Source organism: Sarcophilus harrisii, chromosome 6 (genome assembly GCF_902635505.1).
Source record: "Sarcophilus harrisii chromosome 6, mSarHar1.11, whole genome shotgun sequence".
Lineage (NCBI taxonomy): Eukaryota > Metazoa > Chordata > Mammalia > Dasyuromorphia > Dasyuridae > Sarcophilus > Sarcophilus harrisii.
The window spans coordinates 193,652,568-193,674,690 of record NC_045431.1 but is presented as its reverse complement, the minus strand read 5'-3'; the positions used below and the strand labels follow the sequence as shown (position 1 = coordinate 193,674,690).

The 22,123-nt window shown below is 37.3% G+C and overlaps 1 protein-coding gene across 1 annotated transcript in view; it reads right to left on the bottom strand.

Moving 5' to 3' along the window:
* The window catches only part of CPLX1 (complexin 1), a 119,407-nt gene that overhangs the window by 18,191 nt on the left and 79,093 nt on the right, over positions 1-22,123 (bottom strand). The window contains exon 3 of the mRNA XM_031943766.1: positions 18,526-18,701. Within this exon, the coding sequence (XP_031799626.1) occupies positions 18,526-18,701 (176 nt within the window). The remainder of the gene's footprint in view (positions 1-18,525; positions 18,702-22,123) is intronic.

Here is a 22,123-nt window from a genome sequence, read left to right as displayed (position 1 = left end):
GACAGTGGGCAAGCCCTGGTTTGGAAAGTCAGTGGCCAGGCCCCTGGCCCCCCAGTACAAGAGCTCAACTTTTAAAAATGAATAAAAACCAAAAAGAGCCCTAACCACAGAAAGCTACTGTGGCAACAGGAAAGACCAAAACACAAACTCAGAACAGGTCAACAATGTAAAGTTTCAAAGGGAAATATGAATTGGTCTCAAGTTCAAAAAGTCCATTTGGAAGAGTTCAAAAAGAGTTTTTTAATTAAATAAGAGAGGTAGAAGAAAAAGTGGGAAAAGAATCAACAGCTTGGAAAAGGAAGCACAAAAATTGACCAAAGAACACAATTTCTTCAAAAGTAGAATTGGCCAGATGGAAAAAGAGGTACAACAGTTACCTTAAAAAAATAATTCTTTAAAAATTAGAATTGAGCAAGTGGAAACTAATGACTCTATGGGATATCAAGAATCAGTCAAACAAAATAAAAAAAAAAAACGAACAAAATAGAAGAAAATGTAAAGTACTTCACTGGAAAAACAACCAACCTGGAAAATAGATCTAGGAGAGATCTATGGAGAGAATTATTGAACTACTTGAAAGCCATGATTTTTTTAAAAAAGAGCCTGTACAGCATCTTTCAAGAAATTATCAAGAAAAACTGCTTTGATATCCTAGAAACAGAGGGTAAAATCATCATTGAAAGAATCCACTGATCACCTCCTGGAAAAGATTCCAAAATGAAAACTGTAAGGAATACTATAGCCAAATTCCAGAATAAAATACTGCAAGCATCCAGAAAAAAAGCAATTAAAATATCAATTCAAGAAACCACAGTCAGGATTATATAGGATTTAGCAATTTTGGAATATGATATCCTGGAAGGCAGAATTTGGATTATATGCAAAAATCAACTACCCAGAAAAATTAAGTATAATCTTCCAGGGGGAAATTGAATGAATTAAATGAAATAGGGAACTTTCCAATTTTCCTAAGAAATAGACTAGAGCTGAACAGAAAATTCAATCTTCAAATATAAGACTCAAGAGAAGCATAAGAAAGTAAACAGGAAAAAAATAAACATGTCAGTCGATAAGTTTAAACTGTTTACATTCCAATATGGGAAAATGATACTTGTAACTCTTGAGAACTATGTTTTTGTTAGGGCAGATAGAAGGAATATTCATAGGCAGAGGGTATAGGTTTAAGTTGATTTTGATGTGATGATACAAAAAAATCAAGAGCTGAAAAAAGGGATTGTACTGGGAGAGAAGAGAAACAGAGTAGGAAGAATAGAGTAAGTTACATCACATGATGAGATGCAAAAGATGATAGAGGTGCAAAATTATGGAAGAAAGAAATAAGGGAGGGTGTGAGCATTATTTGAACCTTATTCTCATCAAATTTGGCATAAAAAAGGAATAACATACACATTCAGTTGGGTATAGAAATTTATTTTACTTTATAAGGAAATAGGAAGGGAAAAGGAAAAGAAAAGAGAAAAGAGATTCATAGAAGGAGAGCAGATGAAGGGAGGAAGTGATCAGAGGCAAAACACTGGTGAGGAGAGATAGAGTGAAAGGAGGGAGAAATATAAAAAGGGGATGATATGCAGGAAAATACACAGTAAATGTAAAAGGCTGAAACAGAATAGATTATGCTTCAGCAGAAATTTTTTAAAAAGCAGAGGTAGCAACCCTGATCTCAGAAAAATAAAAAGCAAAAATAGATATAAATAAAAGTTAAAAGACACTATAGACAATGAAGTGATATCAGTACTAAACTTATATGCACCAAGTGATATAATATCCACATTAACTTAACTTAATTCACTTAAGTGAATTACAGGAAGAAATAGACAGCAAAGCTATACTGATAAGGGAACCTCAATTTTCCCCTCTTAGAACTAGATAAAGCTAACCACAAAATAAACAAGAAAAAAGTTAAGGAGGTAAATAGACTTTTTTTTTTTTTGGTAAATAGACTTTTTAAAAAGACCTCTAGAAAAAAACTGAATGGGAATAGAAAGAAATATGTCTTTTGTTAGCCATTCTTAGTAATCTACACAAAATTTGACCATTTATTAGGGCATAAAACTTCAGAATCAAATGCAAAAAGACAGAAATATGAAATGCATTTTTTTCAGATCATAATGCAATAAAAATTGTGTGTAACAAAGGGCCATGGAAAGACAGACTAAAAGTTAACTGGAAACTCAGTAATTTATTCCTACAGAATTTCATAGAAACAGCCAATAATTTCATCAAAGAGAATGACAATAATGAGACAATATATCAAAACTTATAGGATGCAATCTTTCTTAGAGGAAATTTATATCTGTAAATGCTTACATGAGCAAAATACAGAAAAAGGAAATCAATGAATTGGTCATGCAATTAAATAAGCTAGAAAAAGAACAAATTAAAAATCCTCAATTAAATACCAAATTAGAAATTCTGAGAATCAAAGGAAAGATTTGATAAAACAGAAAGTAAGAAAACTACCAAAATAATCAATAAAAGTAAGAGCTGGTTTATAGGGGAGAAACCCCAATAAAATAAATTTTTAGATACTTTTATTTTTTTTTTAAAAAGAAGTAAACCAAACTACTAGTATCAAAAATGAAAAGGATGAATTCACCACCAATGAAGAGGAAATTAAAGCAATAATAAAGAGCTATTTTACCTAACTGTATGCCAATAAATCTGACAATCTAAATAAAATTGATGAATATTTATAAAAGTATAAATTGCCCAGATCAACAGAAGAGGAGATAATATTCTCAAATAATCCCATCTTAGAAAAAGAAATTGAACAAGCCATCAGTGAACTCCATAAGAAAAAAATCTCCAGGGTCAGATGGATTTACAAGTGAATTCTACCAAACATTTAAAGAACAATTAATTCCAATACTTTGTGGACTATTTTTAAAAACAGATAAAGGAATCTTATCAGATTCCTTTTATAACAAAACTATGATGCTGATACCTAAATCAGGAAGGGTCAAAATAGAGAAAGACAATTATAGACCAATTTCTCTGATGGAAATTGATGCAAAAATTTTAAATAAAATATTATCAAAGATATTACAGCAATTTATCATGATGATAATACCCTATGACTAGACAGGATATATTCCAGAAATGCAGGGCTGCTTCAATATTAGAAAAACCATCAGCATAATTAACTGTGTGAGTAAGAAGACTAACAGAAATCTTATGATTATCTCAATAAATGTTGAAAAAGCTTGTGACAAAATACAGAAACCATTCCTATTAAAAACACTAGAGAACATAGCAATAAATGGAGTTTTCCTTAAAATGATAAGCAGTATCTATCTAAAATCAGCAGCAATCATTATAAGTAATGGGAATAAACTAGAAGCATTCTCAATGAAATCAGGGGGGAAACAAAGATGTACTGTTATTTAATATTGTGCTAAAAATGTTAGCTTTAGCAATAAGAGAAGAAAAAGAAACTGAAGGAATTAGAATTGGCAACGAGGAAACAAAAACTGTTACTCTTTGCAGATAATATGATGGTATACTTAATGAATCCTAGAGAGCCAACTAAAAATTATTTGAAATAATTAACAACTTTGGATAAGTTGCAGGATATAAAATAAACCCACACAAATCATCAGCATTTCTATATATTACCAAAAAAAGTCTAGTACCAAGAGATAGAGAAATTCAATTTAAAATAATTGTAGATGATTTGAAATGACAAACTCAGGAACTATACTAACACAATTACAAAACACTTCACAAAAATAAAGTCAGATATAAACAATTGGAAAAATATCAATTGCTTATGGGTAGGCTGAACTAATATAATAAAAATGACAACTCTATTTAATTTAATTGGCTTATTCAGTGCCATGCTAATGAAACTAACAAAAAAAATTTTTTTAGAACTAGGAAAAAATAATAGCAAAATTTGTCTGGAAATACCTAGAGATAGAGAATATCAAAGGAATCAAAGGGGAAATAATGCAGAAAAAGGTGGCCTAACTGTACCAAATATAAAACTATATTATAAAGTGGCAATCATCAAAACTGTTTGATACTGGCTAAGAAATAGAGTGGCAGATCAGTAGAACAAATTAAGTACACAAGGCACAATAGTAAACATGACTGTAGTAATCTAGTATTTGATAAACCCAAAGACTCCAGCTTCTGGGATAAGAACTCACTATTTGACAAAAACTTCTAGGAAAACTGAAAAATGATATGGCAGAAACCAGCCATAGACCATTATCTCACATCCTATACCAAGATAAGTTCTAAATGAATATATGATTTAGGCATAAGCTAATTAGAAGAGCAAGGAATAGTTTACTTGAATTATCTATGGAGAAGGGAAGAATTTATGACCAAAATCAGATAGGAAACATTATGAAATGCAAAATAGATAATTTTGATTACATTAAATTGAAAAGTTTTGCACAAACAAAACCAATGCAACCAAGAGTAGAAGGAAAGCAGAAAACTGGGAAATGATCTTTACAACCAGTGTTTCTGATAACAAGTCTCATTTCTAAAAGATATATTATATATATATATAAAATATATATATATATATATATATATATATATATATATATATATATACAGAGAGAGAGAATTAAATTTAATTTACAAGAATACAAGCCATTCCCTAATCGATAAATTGTCAAAGGATATGAATGGGCAGTTTTCAAATAAAGAAATCAAAGTATATAGTCATATGAAAAAAAATGCTTTAAATCACTATTGATTTGAGAAATGCAAATTAAAACAACTCAGGCATCATCTCACAGCTATTAGATTGATTACTATGACAGAAAAAGGAAATGATAAATGTTGAAGAAGATGTTGGGAAATTAGAACACTAATGCATTGTTGGTAGAGTTATGAATTGATCAACCACTCTGGAGGGCAATTTGAAGCTATGCCCAATTTATGCATACCCTTTGATCCAGCCATGTTACTACTAGATTGTATCCCAAAAAGATTATAAAAATATTTATAGAAACTCTTCTTGTGGTGTCAAAGAATTGGAAATAGAGGGGATGTCCATCAATTGGGAAATGACTGAATAAGTTGAAGAATGTGAATGTAATAGAATACTATTGTGCTATAAAAAATGATAAGCAGGGGGATTTCAGAAAAACCTGGAAAGACATATGACCTTATGCTGAGTGAAGAAGAACAGAATGAGGAAAACATTGTACACAGTAACAATAACACTGTTTGATGATATATGACAGATTTAGCTCTTCTCAGCAATACAGTAGTCCGAGACAATTCCAGTAGATTTGTGAAGGAAAATGTGATCCATATTCAGAGAAAGAATTTTGGAGACTGAATTCAGATTGAAGCATACTATTTTCACTCTTTTTGTTGGTTTTTCTTTCTCGTGATTTTCCCCTTTTGTCCTAATTCTTCTTTTACAACACGACTAATGTAGAGATATGATTTTAATTTAATATGTTTTAACATTATTGTACAAGTGTGATCTATATCAGATTGGGATAGGGGGAGGAAAGGGAGAGTAGAACTTAAAATCTTACAAAAATGAAGGTTGAAAACTATCTTTATATGCAATTGGGAAAAAAATAAAATACTATTAAGTGTGTGTGTGTATGTGTATGTATGTGTGGAAATCATAGAGCCTAATCTCTTTATTTTATGGATGAGGAAATAAACAGAAGTTAAATGATTTGTTCAGAGTCACAGAGCCAGTAAATATCTGAGGCAAGATTTGAACTTGGATATTTCTGACTCCAAATCCAGCCTTCAGGAAGTGATTTTGCCATTCTGAGAAAATTATATAAAAATCTGTATTTTATTTAATTCCTCCCACAATTAAAAACTGATTCTTAAAGAAAATAATAAACCCTTGAAAGAACTCAGCAGCCCCAGGGGAACGTTCCTATTTGTATGCCTATAAGAGAATATTTTCTCCCCAGAATGAGCTGCTCTGGCTGGATGCTGTTAACAAGGGCCTTCAGAGCTGAGCATCCATCCTTTGGCATCTTTACTCCTCATTAAACCTAGTGTTTCAGGAGTTCTCAAGCTGCGTTGACTCTAAGCTCAGGAATACACTCGAATAGCATTAAATAAAACTGGAAATAGAATTTCCTGAGAGTATAATGGGCTATCTGCCCAAGCTTGCATTAGTCGGCCTCTCTGGGATCTCAGAGCCATGACCTCTAGCAAGGGAGCATGGGGATGGAGATGGCAACTGGCAAAGCTGGGGGCTGGGGCTGGAGCAGACAATGGACTAAGCTGCGTTAGCCACCCCACTGAACAAAGGCAGGAGATGGGGCTTTGTTCCAACCAAAGTGCTTCATCTCCCAGAATACTTTGCACAGGACCCTGCTAGCCGCTGATAACACCAGCTGCAAGCTAGGCAAGGTAGCAATCACAATCTGTATACAGAAAAGTTTAGGAAAAGGAGAATTGGGTCGGGAAACTTGGGTTTAAATCTTGGCTTTATTCAGTGGCCTTTCTGGACCTGTTTTTTCCCCTTCTATAAAATGGGCAGAAGTACACTATCTTATAAGGTTAGAGTGAGAATCAAATAAGATAATAAAAACAAAGCAGTTAGAAGACTGCAAATCTCTCTCTCTCTCTCTGTCTCTCTGTCTCTGTCTCTGTCTCTCTGTCTGTCTCTCTCTCTCTCTCTCTCTCTCTCTCTCTCTCTCTCTCTCTCTGTATGTATGTAAACAAGGAGGGACCTCAGCTATACTTTGAAGTTAAAGCTTCTAAGTGACAGGGGTGAGGAGAGAAGGCAGACCAGGCTTAGGGCACAGTCTGTGCAAATGCAGAAGTGGGAGATCAATTTGCCTGGAACATGAGAATATAGAAGGGAAGTGATGTAAGATAAAGTTGGAGGTCAAATTGTGCAGGACCTTCAGCTGAAAAGTTTGTAATTAATTCTGGAAGCTAACCTGAAGATTTCTGAGCAAGAGAGCAGCATCGTTGCAAGATTTGTGCCTCTGGGAGACTATTTTGGCAGCTGTGTGGAAGATGAATTGGAGAAGGGAGAGCCTGGGAGCACGAAGGCCAATTAGGGGGTTATTGCAGGCAAGAGGTGATAAGGGCCTGGATTAGGGTCCTGGAAATATGTGTGCAAAAAAGACAAAGGGATGTGAAATATATTGTGGGGGAAACAGACAAGGTTTTGCAGCTGTATGAATTTGGAGGAGGAGATGATCATGAATTTGTATGATTGGGAAGATGATGACATCCCAGCTGAATCATATTCTAAGCTATGGAGATATTCCCCTCCCCCAATTCCTTAAAATAAAAAATACCCCTCTCCAACAAAACAAACCCTCCAGCTTTAGATTGTACACTGCCATGTGCTGCCTTTTCCCTATAAATGAAGCTGATCTCTTCCCACACTTTTCCTCCTCCCTTACCCTACCACCCCAGTTTCCCAGACTATAGACTCTCTGAAGTCAGGGTGCATCTTCTCCTGCTCTATCTCAAAACTCAGAGCTCCCAGAGAGGAGGACAAAGGCCCTTCCTGCTCTGTCTCCCCCATATAACATGTATATATATAGCCTGACACAAGCCTGGACATACAGGGAGGGAGTGGATTTATTGAATTGAGTTCAAACCTAGAGATTTTGAGGGCCCTGCAGAAGGTTGTGTGAATAGAATCGCTGGAAGACTAAAAGGTTGATGACCTACTTCTGGCTTGCAACACATTCTGCTCAGGAGGATCACAGACTCCTTTCTGCTGGGATACTCCAAACTGAGTTTCAAGTGTCTTAAACTTTCCATGTCTTCACCTCCTACTTGGCTGAAAAAATTGAGACCAGAGGTCATGTGTTCGCCCTCCTATTACTTTTACATTTCAAAAACTCCTTTTTTTGGGGGAGGGGGTTCATCTTTTCTCTTCCCTTCCTCCAATGAATGAAATGACCTTGCTCCTTTCCAAGAAAAACACTTCCTCTCTTGCCCTTAATCCCATTCCCTTCTCACCTTCTGGAGCTGGCTAATTCACCTCTTTTCCTTCTCTTTCTCATCTTCAGGATGTTATTTTCTACTGACTCCTTAACTCACTGGCTACAAATAGAGTCACATCTCTACTGTCCCAAAACAAACACGTTTTTAAAAAAGAAGTCTCTTGACCCTATCATATTTTTCTTTTTTCCTCACCTCGGGAGCTAATTCCTAGAAAAAAAAATCATCTATACTCCCTTTCTCCACTTCTTACTCCTCAATCCTCTACAAACTGGCTTCTAACCCCATTCCATTACTAAACATCTCTTTCCAAAGGCCACTAAGTCCACTGAGTTTTTCCTCAGTTCTCAATCACTCTGAATTTTAAAACAGCTCATGATCTGTAGATGCTTTCTTCTCCCATGGCTTTCTCCAAAGCTTTTCTCCTTCCTATTTAATTACTCCTTACTTTCATTTTCTGGTTTGTCCTCTCCCTCTGTGTCAGTTTGTAGAGAAAATTGTTGCATTTAAAAACAGAAAAGTAATTTTGGAGGTCATTGAGTCCAGCCCACATCTAACGGAGAATTCCTTGAACAATATTTCCTTAAATCCTTTCATTTCTCCTTCATCAAGTAGCTCCTCTTTTGTTGGTGAGAATTGCAGCATGTCGGTTCCCTTGTGGTTTTCTTTGCCTCTGAAGTATGAAATAATTATTGAGACAAGTGGAGAATTTATCAGAGTGCTCCCATTTTTGGCAGAGAGAACATCAGTAAGTGTCAAGAGAGTTGAAGTTCCCCCATCACTACAATATCATGATTCTAGGGAAAGTTTGCAAGATGTTTCCCAAACTCTTTATCTAATTCCTCTTCCTCCCCAGGTGATATAGAGTATACGTCTGTTTCTGGCAGTGTTAATTCTCATTCAGATGCTCCCTAATGTGTTTCTACCATGAGATTCCTGGATGAGCATATCTTTTCAACATGTGATATCCCATCCCTTTCCCCACTGCCTATCCCCACTATCTACGTTTTTTTTGATACAGATATACCCCCATAGGAATACTTTCTAGTCATGAGTTCCCATCCCATCAAATTTTGGTGATACCTGTGGGGTCAAATATGCCTAGCTGCATTGGGATCTCTAGTTCATCCTATGTATTACCTATAATTTCATTTTCTTATCATCATTGAAGCACTAGTATTTCCTTTTGTTTGTTTTCCTTTTATATTAGAATCTGCTACTCTCTATGGTGCAAGACTTGTCAGATCTATATGAGTAGTGTTTTCCCATCCCCTTTCTTTTCAGTTTAGAGCCCTTTTGATGAAATACACAAAATTCCAGGTAAATATGTTTGTTTGTTTTACTAATATTTGGTAAGTATACTATTCCCTGTCCTACATTTTGATATTTTAGACCATGATGGACAACTCCCAAGCCCATTTTCTGCCACCTGTTTACTTTCTAGAATTGCACACCTCTTTTTAAATCAGAAGCAGCAGAAGCTGAAAATACCCCAATCCCTGGGTCTTTTATGAGACCCAAAAGATCTTCCATTTTTTGACAGAGATATTAAAACCCTTAGCAGTATTTTCTATAGTCTTCTTCACTTTACCTATACTCGAGTGAGTTGCTAGAAATAATTATTCATCAGGTTTCTCAGGCCCTGGTAGATTGTTGTGTCCTGGAGAAAGGTTCAGTAAAGACAGTGGTCCTGTTGTTAATGCCAGGTCAAACATAACTGTGTTGGTACACCGGGCAGGGAGCCACCAGTCACTACAACTCATTACTTTTTCTTCTGATTCTTATTGGATAATCTCCCATTAATAGGATTCCTGAACCCACACCATTGCTTCTTGTTGGACAAGCACCTTTTTCCTCCTCAGAGCCTCTGCTCTTCTGCAGGAAGAGCCTTAGCTTCATCTTCAGTGGTCTTCCTTCTTCCTCTTTTCCTCTGTGCCTCATTCTTTTACCCTCCAACCTCTGGACGCCGGGCAAGGATTTCTCCCTGCTGCTTCAGATCCTTTTTTCTCCTTTTTTTTTTCCACATTGAAGCTCATTATTTTTAAAATTTTTCAATAGAATTTTATTTTCCCAAACACATGTAAAAATAGTTTCCCAAATTCATTTTTGAAAGATTTTGTGTTCCAAAGTTTTTTCCTTCCTTCCTTTCCCTCCCCACTCCTCAAGATAGCAAGTAATCTCATATAGATTAAAAATGTGCAGTTCTTTTAAATGTATTTCCATATTTGTCATGTTGTAAAAGAAAAATCAGATCACAAAGGAGAAAAAAAAAACCATCCTGATCTATTTTTAAAGGACTGAACTCCTATGCTCTCCTATTATGGGGAATGGAGAAGCGTTCCTCAAGACCTGATACCTTCCCTTTTAGGAAGGAAACCAGTTAGCATTTCAGACACCAGATGAGAGTGCCATGACTAGAGTAGGAAGACAGACATCACACATTCTATACGGCTCGCTGCAAATTTCTCCACACTCTCCACAGTTGCTAGAGGAAAGATCCTTCCTCTGTGTTTTGCTCAATATAAGTAGCAACAAAGGGGCCAATTCCCCCTTTAAAAATGCTGCAGCACATTTCTTGCTTTAAGAAGTAGTCTTAAATCTGAGTTTTCCTTTCTAGTACCCTATTAGCACAGGGGTAAGCACACCTGATTTCATTTCCCTTGTTCTTTGATTTTCTTTTCATTCTTTTTCTTGGGTTCTATATCTTAAGCACAGATCTGACCATATGACTCTCTAAATCAATCAACTCCTATCTGACCATATGTGTTTTTTACTCAATCAACTCTTCCCATCCTAGAGGCAATAGGAAACCTTCTCTTTTCAGTTCTTGATTGAAACCTTTCCCCAGATTCCCTAACTGCTAGTGTCCTCCCTCCCAAGCTCTCTTGTATTTAATTACTTTGAATACATTTGCATGTATTCGCCTTATTTCTATGCTGGATATATTTATCTACTTGCTGGCTCCCCTATTTGAATGTGAGCTACTAGTAAGTAATGATTTCATTCTCTGTACCTGTATCCCTCGTGTCTAGATCCTCGTAGCCTTTTACTAAATACTTGCTGATTGACTTTGATCTATCTCAATTCCTTGTCCATCTTATGCTTGAGCTGTGTCTTCCTTCTTTTCAGGAATCCAAGGGAGAAGTCAGGATTCCATTTGCCCAATGCCCAGCTATTCCCTTTCTAGGGTACAGGGAGGGTATGTTATAGGAATCTGGTGCAGTACAGTGAAGAAATATTGGACTAAGAGATGAAAAATATCCTGGCGCCATCATTAAATACCCTTGTGCCCATTCTAACTCATTCTCCATCTCTAGTCTCAATTTCTTCATTGATAAAATAATTCTTCTTTGGTCTACTAGACAGAATTGGTGTGAGGCTCAAACAAGGTAACGGACATTACCTAGGGGTAAGTAAAGGGCACAGTGACCACCTTATTGTTTAGCATTTGGGGCCATCTTACTTCTTGGCTCCCAGAAAGGTATTAGGTACTTTGTTGATGAGATAAGCAGAAGCTTTCTGCTGTGAGTGATAAACACGTAGTGGCGATATCTGGTGGGCCCCAGTGAGACAAGCAGTCACAAGCAGATATCCATTTGCAGCAGGATATCTGGCAACAGATATCTGATCACAGATACAAAAAGACCTTTTTTTTCGATATAGTGCCTACATGTTCAAGATCTTATCTGAGATATATCTGATTACACACAGAAAAAGGACTTTTCCCATACAGCACCTACATGTGTAAAATCTTATCTGAGATTGTCCAATTTTCCTGTTTTGCCCAATTCTTGTATTTTTCTTATTCTCCATTATACATACATACATACATATATCTCCTTGCCTTATTCTGCTAGGCTGCCTGTCTCCATTAAGGAGGTGGATGCTTTATCCCAAATAAACACCCATGCTTGATTTGGAAACTATCTGAACTTGAATTCTTTGAAAGATGAACCGTGATACTTGTCCAGTGGATCAGAATCTGTTTTAAATTATGGCTCATTAGCCCCTACCAACACATTTACTCTGACTATTCAGTCAAGGGATGGACAGTTTAAAATGAAGGCTGAATGAAATAACATAATATTAAAAGTAAAAAAGTTCTTCCCTATCACCACTCCCACCCCCCCAAAAAAAAAAACCAAATTCGGAATTTACCCACTCATTTACAAATTTTGGTGGGAAGGGAGACATGTGGGGCACACAGACATAGGGAACCTGTGTGACTAGAGTGCTCAAGTGAATGAGAGTGTATGTATGCAGGGAATATACGTGATGAGAACACAGGTAATAAGGATATCTTGAGTCTTGAACAGCCAATGTCTGCTGGACTTGTTCCTTGCTGGATGTTGCTCTCCCCTGCCAAAAACTGGGTGTTGTACCTGCATTTCTACCCGCTGAGTATCACTGAAATCTACTTGGTCTTCAGCAATCTAGCTATCATCAGAACCATCCAATATTTTATTTACCATTCACTAATGATGTTGTGATTAGTAAATCTCTACAATCCTATTCAGACAATTCTTTCAACCTCCTACTAAATTTTAGCTCTAGTCTTTGATGGTGTTTATCTTTAGGTCATCTGCTACTATATCTACTATCCAGTGGGGAGGGTTACTAAGAAAGTCTATTTCCACCTGGGAAATATTGCAGTTCTTTTTGTTGCCAATGGTTATAAACCATTTACCCTCAGTTGGAAGGTAATAAATGCTTAGAGTAAGGTCATGTTTATTCTTTAAACTCCTCTTTCATATACTATCTTATCTGAGCTACTCTCTTTTCTGATTTATGGTCAAAAGCCTATTTTACTATTTATCATACTTCCCAGCTGTGGTGAGAATTCCCAAGATGCTAATTCAACTGAAAAAGATTCTGAATAAAATTGTGGTGAAGAAATGGCTTTTAATCTCCTTGTCCATGCTCTTTTCTTCCATGAAAATCACAAGGACTAGGATGGTTCGTGAACACAAAAAACTTGGTGACCTTTTTCCCACTTAATCCTCCTCCCTAAAAATCAAAATTTGGTTTCTCTATAATTTTAGATGTCAGAAGTGGCCATACCACGCATGTCCAAAGCAATCTGAATTTTGAAACTAATAATTACAACAGTCTGAATTGTCATTAGAATCAGCTGATTATTCAGCTTGGAATAAAAAAATATGAATTGAATAGAATCTACTTATTTTTACTGAGTCGCCCATGTGTCCCAGCCCTATACTTGGCTAAGTTTTGGAGCTTAGGAGAAGGTCAATTGTCAATGAACAATTCTTTGGTTAGCCAGAGCAAGCAAAAGAACATGTACTCCTTCCATCCACCATACCTCCTCTGTGTGGGAGACAATCACTCTTTGAGAAGCGGATCTAGGATTTTATTGTTTGTTTTTGGTTTTTATTTTTTACTTTTCTTTGTATCTCCATTGCTTAGCACATACGTGACACATAGTAGGCATTTAATTTAAGTTTTATTGTTCTTGTTTGTTTTTCATTATCAAAGAGAACTGTGACCTCAGGGAGGTGATGCCATGATTTGCAAATGAATTGGATTTAAGTGAGGAGGGCTGTGCAAAATCACCAGCTTCACTTTCTCCTCCAAAACCATCTGGGTCCAGTGGAAAGATATAGATCAGGATAACTGGAGATGTCCCTGGGTGCAGCAGGAGATCGTGACCTTTTTAAGCTAAAGTCTTTAGCAAATTTCAGTTTGACTGAGGCAACACCCATTCAGTGATTAAGGCTAGGTAAGAGTTGAGGCAAAGAATGACCTCTTTTACTTAGTTAAAAAAATAAAAAAAATCTAATCTATTAGGGGAAGACCTTTGGGATTTCTGGCCAAAACAGAAAATTTGCTATTTATATTCACTCTTGAGTCAAACAACCCCCAACTGGGGCTTTTCCTGGAACCTATAAATGTTTATTGATTGACAACTACCCTCACTGGTTTTGTCAGACAAAAGTAAGAAGCCAATTTTCTGTATCAATTTCCTCTCAGTTGGCACTACTCCTACTGCTTTGGGGTATATAGAATTATAGAATTACAGAAAATCAGAAGGAGAAGGGCCCTCTGAAACCATCTGGTTTGGCAGAGATGGCAGGTTTACAAGGTAGAGTCCACTTATCTAAGGTTTCACAAATGTCATTAAGCCTCATCTTGGCCAGGAGAAGACGCCAGCCTCCTGACTGGAATCTTGTTCCTCACATCACAACTTCAGTTGCCCAGATCTTTGATGCTATATAGGGAAAAAAATTTGAGAACCATGATTTATTACTCCTTGTTTGGAAGCATGTCTCAAACCAACCATCTAGGGTCTTCCTTCATCAGGCAGCAGAGAAGGAATGAAGCTGAGATCTGACAAAGCTCTTTAAAGTTTGCTGAAACTTTTCCACATCTTAATTCATTTGATCCTCACAATAATTATGTATCTCAGTATTATTATCTCCATTTTCCAGAAGAGGAAATTGAGACACAGAAAGGACCATATAGCTTCCAGGGTCATAGAGTTAGAAATTAACTGAGACAAGATTTGAATTTAGGTATTGCTGTCTCAATAAAGGTGCACTGGGAGAGATTCATTTATTTAGATCACCTAGCTTCCATTTTCTCAGTTTGAGAGCCAGATCTCCTGAAATCAAACTAGTTGGTGGATCCCATAGTCCAGGTTTGGGATTAAAGGAAAGTAGGAAAAACAGAAAGAATATTAGAGGAATGAAAGGAGAGATGTCTGGGAAAAGGATTTCTGAGAGGCTTTTCTCATCAACAAAGATGCTTTCCTTTACACTGATTATGGGTCCCCCATGCCTGGAATGCTTTCCCTTTTTGCATTCAGTTGGAATTCCTGCTTTTCTTCAAAATTCAGCACTAGCACCTCATGAAACCCTCACTGAGGGCTTTCCCTTCTTTTCTCCCAAAACTTGCCCTATACACACACACACACACACACACACACACACACGTGTGTGTGTAGTCTCTCCAGTAAATTCCTTGGGGCAAAGGACTATCGATCAACATTCAACAATCATCTATTAAATATTTATTATGTGCTAGGCAATGGGTTAAATTCTGGGGATACAAAGAAAGGCATAAATAGTCCCTGCCCTCAAGGAGTTTCCATTTTTAATTGAAGATTAAATTTGGATAGAAGAAGATAATATGGAAGAGATAATATAGAAACAACTAGGTAGATAGAAAATAAATACAGACTTTTGATGGGGGCACCTGGAAAAACCTGTGGAAAAAGAAGTAATCTGAATTGAGTCTTGAAGGAAGCCAGGAAAGCCAAGGGGCAGAGGTGAGTAGGAAGAAGCATGTGGATAACTGGTATAAAGGCATGGCGATGGGTGTGGGAAAATTATGTGCAGGATGAAACAAATAAGTATGGTGGATTGTAGCCTTCATGGAACGAAATAAATTGTAAGAAGACTCGAAGAGTAAGAAAGAATTAAAGTTGTAAAGGGCTTTAAATGTCAAATAGGAGACATTATATTTGATAGGGAGCCATTGGGGTTATTGAGTGAGGGTGACATGGAGACCTCCAAACTCATTTTGATGGCTGAGCAGAGCATGGATTGGAACTAGGGAAAGAGTTGAGGCAGGGAGACCAATCAGGCTATTAAAATGATTTGGCCAATAAGTGATGAATGATATCCTGAACTATGATGGCAGCCATTGGTACTGGAGAGAAATGGACCCATATATGAGATGTTGTGAAAATAGAAATAACAAAGTTTGACAATAAACTAGATATATGGGGGTGAAAGATAGGCTTCTAGCCTTTGTATTCCCAGCACCTCACATAGTGTCTGGCTCTTAGTAGGCATTTAATAAATGCTTATTGGTTGGCTGATTAATTTGATTGAGAAGGTTCTTCTCTCAGTTGGGGTTTGGCTCTACTATGAGGGGCTTCCTGATATCCAAATCACTGAGCCACCCTGGTTGATGAGGCTTGAACTTGACTCCAATAGGTCCAGTAGACGCCTTGCTCTTGAAGTTCTTGTCACCAGCAGGATATTTGTATGTGCACACACATGGGCACACTTATGTCTGTGGATACTAATGCACACAAAGCTTTCTTTTCCGCAGCTATCTATTCCACTTTTAGTCTCCTCTGCAACTGGGTTGTTCTGACCTCAACCTTCCCCAAGGCAGGGGTGCTGCTTTCTCAAGCCCTCTCTGCTGCATGCTGGTGGCTGCTGGGTGTTTTCCTAGTTATTTATTGGACGGATTAAAAAATAAAAGAGGACTTTCCAATGTTGTTCCCAGCAGTGAGATGTGACTCCTACAGGAGTCAACCCAGGTGTGAACTCAGACCTGTACTGGCCAGGGAGGGGCTAAGCCAGAGAAGCCTGCTCACGGCTGTTAGGAACATGTCTCCAGATCACACTTGCTGACTTCAGATAAGAAGACTGGGCAGGAGACAGGAGAGAGAGGGAAGGAGGGTATCAGTCGGTACCCAAGAGCTCTGCTAGGAACAGTAATGTCAAGTGGTGCAGGCCTTTCAAAGGTCGTTGCAATGCCATAGGCTGCCTCCTTCCCCAAGCTTCCTCTGCCAACAAGCACTAATCCTGTTTTATCAGCAGGAAGCCTGCAGTGTTAATGGTCCTAATCAGGCAAAGTCTGTGCCTGCTTTAAGGCATAAATTAATTCCTAATTTCTCTGTCTCCAGACTCTCTCCCATCCAGTCCAGTTCACAATGGTTGCCAGAATAATCTTCCTAATATATGGCTTGGATCGCATCCCTCCCCTGCTCAGAAAAGTCAGAGTTCCTCATTGTTCATGGGATAAAGTCTACAGCCTGGCATTCACAAACTTGCCCTAAATCTGTCTTTCTTGCCCATTCTTTGGTGAGGTCAAATGAATCAGTCACTTAATCACCCCCTCCTCCAATGAAGGTAATTAAGATGCTTTACTGCTCCAGCTTTTCAACAGAGATACCACCTTTAGAGACTCAAGGAATCAATGCAAGGCACTGGACTGGGGCCCAAAATCCTTAGGCCATTTGGGGAGGAGGAAAAGCCACTGGAGCAGATGAAATGATGCTGCACAGGAAATGCATGGGGCTTGGGATCATGTCCTGTGAAGACTCTGGTAAAGTAGGGAGCCAATTCAGCACCCAGTATTTCAATACAGAGATGGTGTCATGATAGAAGCAGCTTCGGTCATGCCCTTTGAAGAGAAGCGCTTAGAGACAGAAAGCCTAATTGTCCCTCTCTGTATGTGTATATAGAAATGCAAATACACACATGTACATATAAATCCACCTAGATTTTGTAGACATGTCCATAGGACATCATATAAATAATGCTATACAAATACAATATATGTGCATGTAAATAATACGATACATATATAATACATATGAAATATACAATATTATAATATGATGCTATAATGCAATATGAATAACACTATACAGATATGTAAGTTTATTTATTTGAATATATGTACACATACATATTTGTATGCATATAAATATATTTCCATGGTATATTAAATTCTATTTATGTATATAAATGAGATAGGATCTATTTGTATGTAAGCATATATATATTTGTGTATATATAAATATATTTCCAGGGCATATTAAAATCTATATATGTATGTAAGTGAGATAGGCTATACTTGTATATATATTTGTTTATATGCACATATACATATTTGCATATTTCTAAATATATTTTCACGGTACATTAAAATCTATCTATATATAAATGAAATAGGATATATTTGTATATATGTATATATGAATATATTTCCATGGGATATTAAAATCTATATATGTATATAAATATATATAAATGCATATATGTATTTGTAAATTTGATTTAATGGATAAAAAAGGTCAGTATTTTAATCAGGAAGACCTAATCTAATCTCTCATACATTCCAAAAGATGTGAAGTACAAGGGCAAGGGGAGGATAGAGAAAGCACAGGGGGAAAAAAAGAAAAAGAAGAGAAAATAGGATCAGTGAGCATCATTTTTTTAAGCAGAGAAAAGGATAGAAGGAAGCCAGAAAGAAGCTCACACAAGCAGGATACCTTTGAAAACTGCAGTTTGACTTTATTATGTACTTAATTAGATAAGTAAGCCATCCATAATGGAGATCTTCAATTTTATGCACAATCCTCTTTTTCTATTCTATTCTATATATAGAAATGTCTTTCTTTCTGGTGTTTAAGAATAAAAATGAATTTTAGGAGCAAACAAAACCATTCCTGCCTCTCCTAATGCAGAAAGCATAATATTCATCTCCCCTCCCCATTCCCATTCCCAGCTTCCAGCTCCGCATGTCCCTTGGGAGCCTAGAACAAAGAGCCCAAGAGCTGGGTGAGTGATGGCTCTCAAGGGAGCTTCCATTTCTGGGAGTGACATTTGCTTTAGCTTCTGGATAAATTGTATTTTATAACTGGCCTCAGGAGCCTCTTTTCCTGCATATGTGCACCCAAAGGCTGCTGTTCCAGATAAGGCGACAGTCCCAGCTGAACCAAGGGCATTAGACCTTCTCTTCCTCATTTCCCCCAAGAACTTTGCAGGCTAGTCCTGGCAGGGCCAGGAACTGTCTGTCTGGGGCAAGGGAGGCTTATCCCCTTACCTTATCCCGGATCCCTTGTCTCATGACCTCCCGCTCAGCCTCCATCTTGGCGTATTTGGCTTTTCTCTCCTCCTCTTCCTGCCGAAGGGCTTCCTGGCGTTCCTCCTCTTTCTTGGCTGCATCAGGGTCTTTCTCTTCATCTCCACCAAGCATCTTCCCCATGTCCTTGGTGGCCCCTGAGGATAATTAGCAGAGTCATTAGTATGGGTTAGTGAGGGTTCAGTGTATAAATGAGCACAAATGTTAGTCTAGAAAGTATATACATAGTATATACGCAGTATATACCATGCATGGATACTATATATATATACTATGTAGATACATTTAATATATAAACATAGTATATATACTATATGTATATACAATGTATATATACACACATAGTATATACAATGTATATATATATACACACACACACATAGTATATACAATGTATATATATATATATATATGTAGTGTGTGTGAGCACACATCGATGCAGGAGGCTACATCACTCCCGCTAGTGATGGACAGATCTCGGGCAGGTCCCAGCCCCCACTGCCAACCCGGTTTCTATTGACAGTCCCATCCTGGCTCCACCTACTAAGTCTAGTTGAGCTCCCAGGATAATCAGAGTCAGAAAGATTTGAAAGATCCTCTCTCCCAGAGGTTCTTAACCTTTGGGGGATCATCAATACCTCTGGCAATCTGGCAAAGCCTATGGACAACTTCTCAGAATCTTGTTTATGAATGCATAAAATAAAATAACTAAACTTGCAAAGGAAGTCACTAATATTGAAATAAAAATATATTTTCCCCCATCGAGGTTCATGATTCCCCCCAAAATCTATCTGTGGACCCCAGGTTAAGAACCCCTGATATAGTCCAATTTCCTCATTTTTTACAAATAAGGCAACTGGGACCCAGAGAGCATATGACCTTGCCAAATGTCATATAGGTAGTCATTGGCAAAGCCCAAGTTTTCTGACTTCAAATGCAGTGTACTTTCTATTGCACCACACTGCTCATTATTGAATGGATTGTTTCCTCTCCCTCCTCCTCCATCATCCTTGGGATACCAAAACTACTTGCTTATTCTACCCTTCTTGTCCCTTCCTATCCTCATGCCAAGCTGAGAGTTTGTGTATTGATGAGTATGAATATGTGTGTGTGTGTATGTGTAGATATATAAATATATCTGAGGGTCGGAGAAAGCGTGTGAAAATATGTCTGTGACTCAGTCTATTTATCTATGTGTATGTTTCTTTCACTGTAAATATCTGTGTTTTGGGAGAAGCAGAGAGAAGTGGACCAGGATTGATAGGGAGCCCAGGAGTGTATACCCTTCAGCTGTCAGCCCCGTGGCTTAGGGAGTCCAGGGTAGCCTGCTATGCCCGAGCTCTAGGCTCAGGACTCTGGGAGCTGTGCCTAGTGGGGGTGGAGGTGGGGGCTGCTGCCAGAGCCCTCACTCCTGCCCTGACTTTGCCAGCCACCACTTTTCTAATGAGCAGCTGATTCACAAGCCCCTTGCAAGCCGCCCTCAACGCCCTCCTTGTAGTCATTTAATTACATCCCTCTCCAAGGCTCAGCCAAGACCCAGCCCAGCCTCTTGGCTCAGAAAATCCCCTGCCTGGGAATAGGGAGGTCTGGAGGAATCTACCCCCAACGCCCAAAGTTGGGGGAATGTGGAAAATCCTTCCCCTCAGAGATCCAGAGGCAGAGCAGGATCCCTGAGACCAAGAATAAATCAGCCAGATTTCCAGAACTGGACAACTGCCCATAGCTACCCCAGCAAGAGGTTCTCATGATGAGAGAAGAGTCATGATGATCCAGAACTTAGCATAGTGTTTGTGATAGAGTAAGTGCTTAATAAATGCTTGTTGACTTATACTCTGGATAAAACCTATATCACAACTCTGTTTTTGTTGCTTTTTTTTTTAATTAAAGCTTTTTATTTTCAAAACATATACGTGCATAAATTTACATTGACCCTTGCAAAACCTCATGTTCCAAACTTTTCCCCCTTTCCCTCTACCCCTCCCCTAATTGGCAAGTAATCCAATATATGTTAAACATGTTAAAATATATGTTAAATTCTATATGTATACATATTTATGCAATTATCATATCACAGCTCTAATGCTCAGAAACCTTCTGTGGTTCCTTAGCATCCAAAAGACAAAGTCCATTGTCCTGAAGGCTGTCCAGTCATTTGATTAACTGAGCCAATTAACATTATTTTCTACTGCTCCTCCTTCACACTCTGTTCATCAATCAAACTGGATGATTTTCTATTCCCTATCATGCTATGTGATCTCTTGCTCTTATACTTTTGTTTGTGTGTTGCCTCCAACTGGGATGCCTATTTCTCAACCTGGACACAGTAGGAGCTTTTTGATTATCTCATTTGATCTTCGAAACAATCCTTTGGAAGGAGGGACACATATACATAGGGGGGAAGGGGGTCCTAGGTCTAGAGCTGGTCACCCAAGGTTCAATCCTTTCATTTTACAGATGAGGAAACTAGAGTTCAGGAGGCCCAGGGTAACACAACTAGTAACGTTGGAAGTAGCATTTGAACTTATGTCTTCCATGTTTTACATCCAGTACTAGAGCTTGAGGAAGCTAGATGGCACTGGGGTTATAGTCAGGAAAATCTGAGTTCAATTTGGCCTCAGATACTTGTTAGCTGTGTGATCTTGGGCAAATGGATTAATCTCTGCCTCAGTTTCCCCATTTGTGAAATAGGGATAACAATAATACATGCCTCCCAGGATAGTTGTTAATGCAGTTCCTAAATAAATAGTATATTTAGTATTTATGTATATAAATAGCATAATATTTATATTATACAAATTTATTTATATATAATACAATATTTATAATACATAAAATAAATAATAAATGAATGTAGTTTCATGAATGCTAGCAGTTATTATTATTATTATTATTATTATTACTCATGGCAACATAGCTAAGCGATGGCAAAGCTGGGTTTGGAATTCAACTAACTTCAAATCTAGGCCTCTTTTCAGCATATAGCATTACTTTGTTTTGTTTTGTTATTGTTTTTGTATGTTTATTTACATGTCTTCTTAGAAAAAAATATTCTTTTAAAAATGCATGGAAGAGAAAGTCATTTGGTTTGATTCTGGATCACATGCTCAAAATCACTTTTAGGGATTATGAAAACCAATGTTTTATAGTTCAGTGGTATCATATTTGGCTTTTTTTTAATTAAAGCTTTTTATTTTTCAAAACATATGCATGGACAATTCTTCAACATTAGCCCTGGAAAAATCTTGTGTTCCATTTTCCTCTCCCTTCCCCCACACCCTCTCCTAGATGTCCAGTAGTCCAATATATGTTAAACATGGTAGAAATATAATAACATTACTTTTTAATATATTTTTATATTGATTTTTATACCTATCTTCTTTTTCCTACTGGACTGGCATCTTTCTGAGGGCAAGAGTTGGGTCTGGTTTATTTCTACCTCTGTTGGTCTAATAAAGTAGCTGACTCTGTGCAAATGCTTAGTGTATAAATGAATGGCTATGAACTAAGAGGTCCAAATTATGACAATTCTTCTTTACTTGAATTAATTCCATTTCATAAA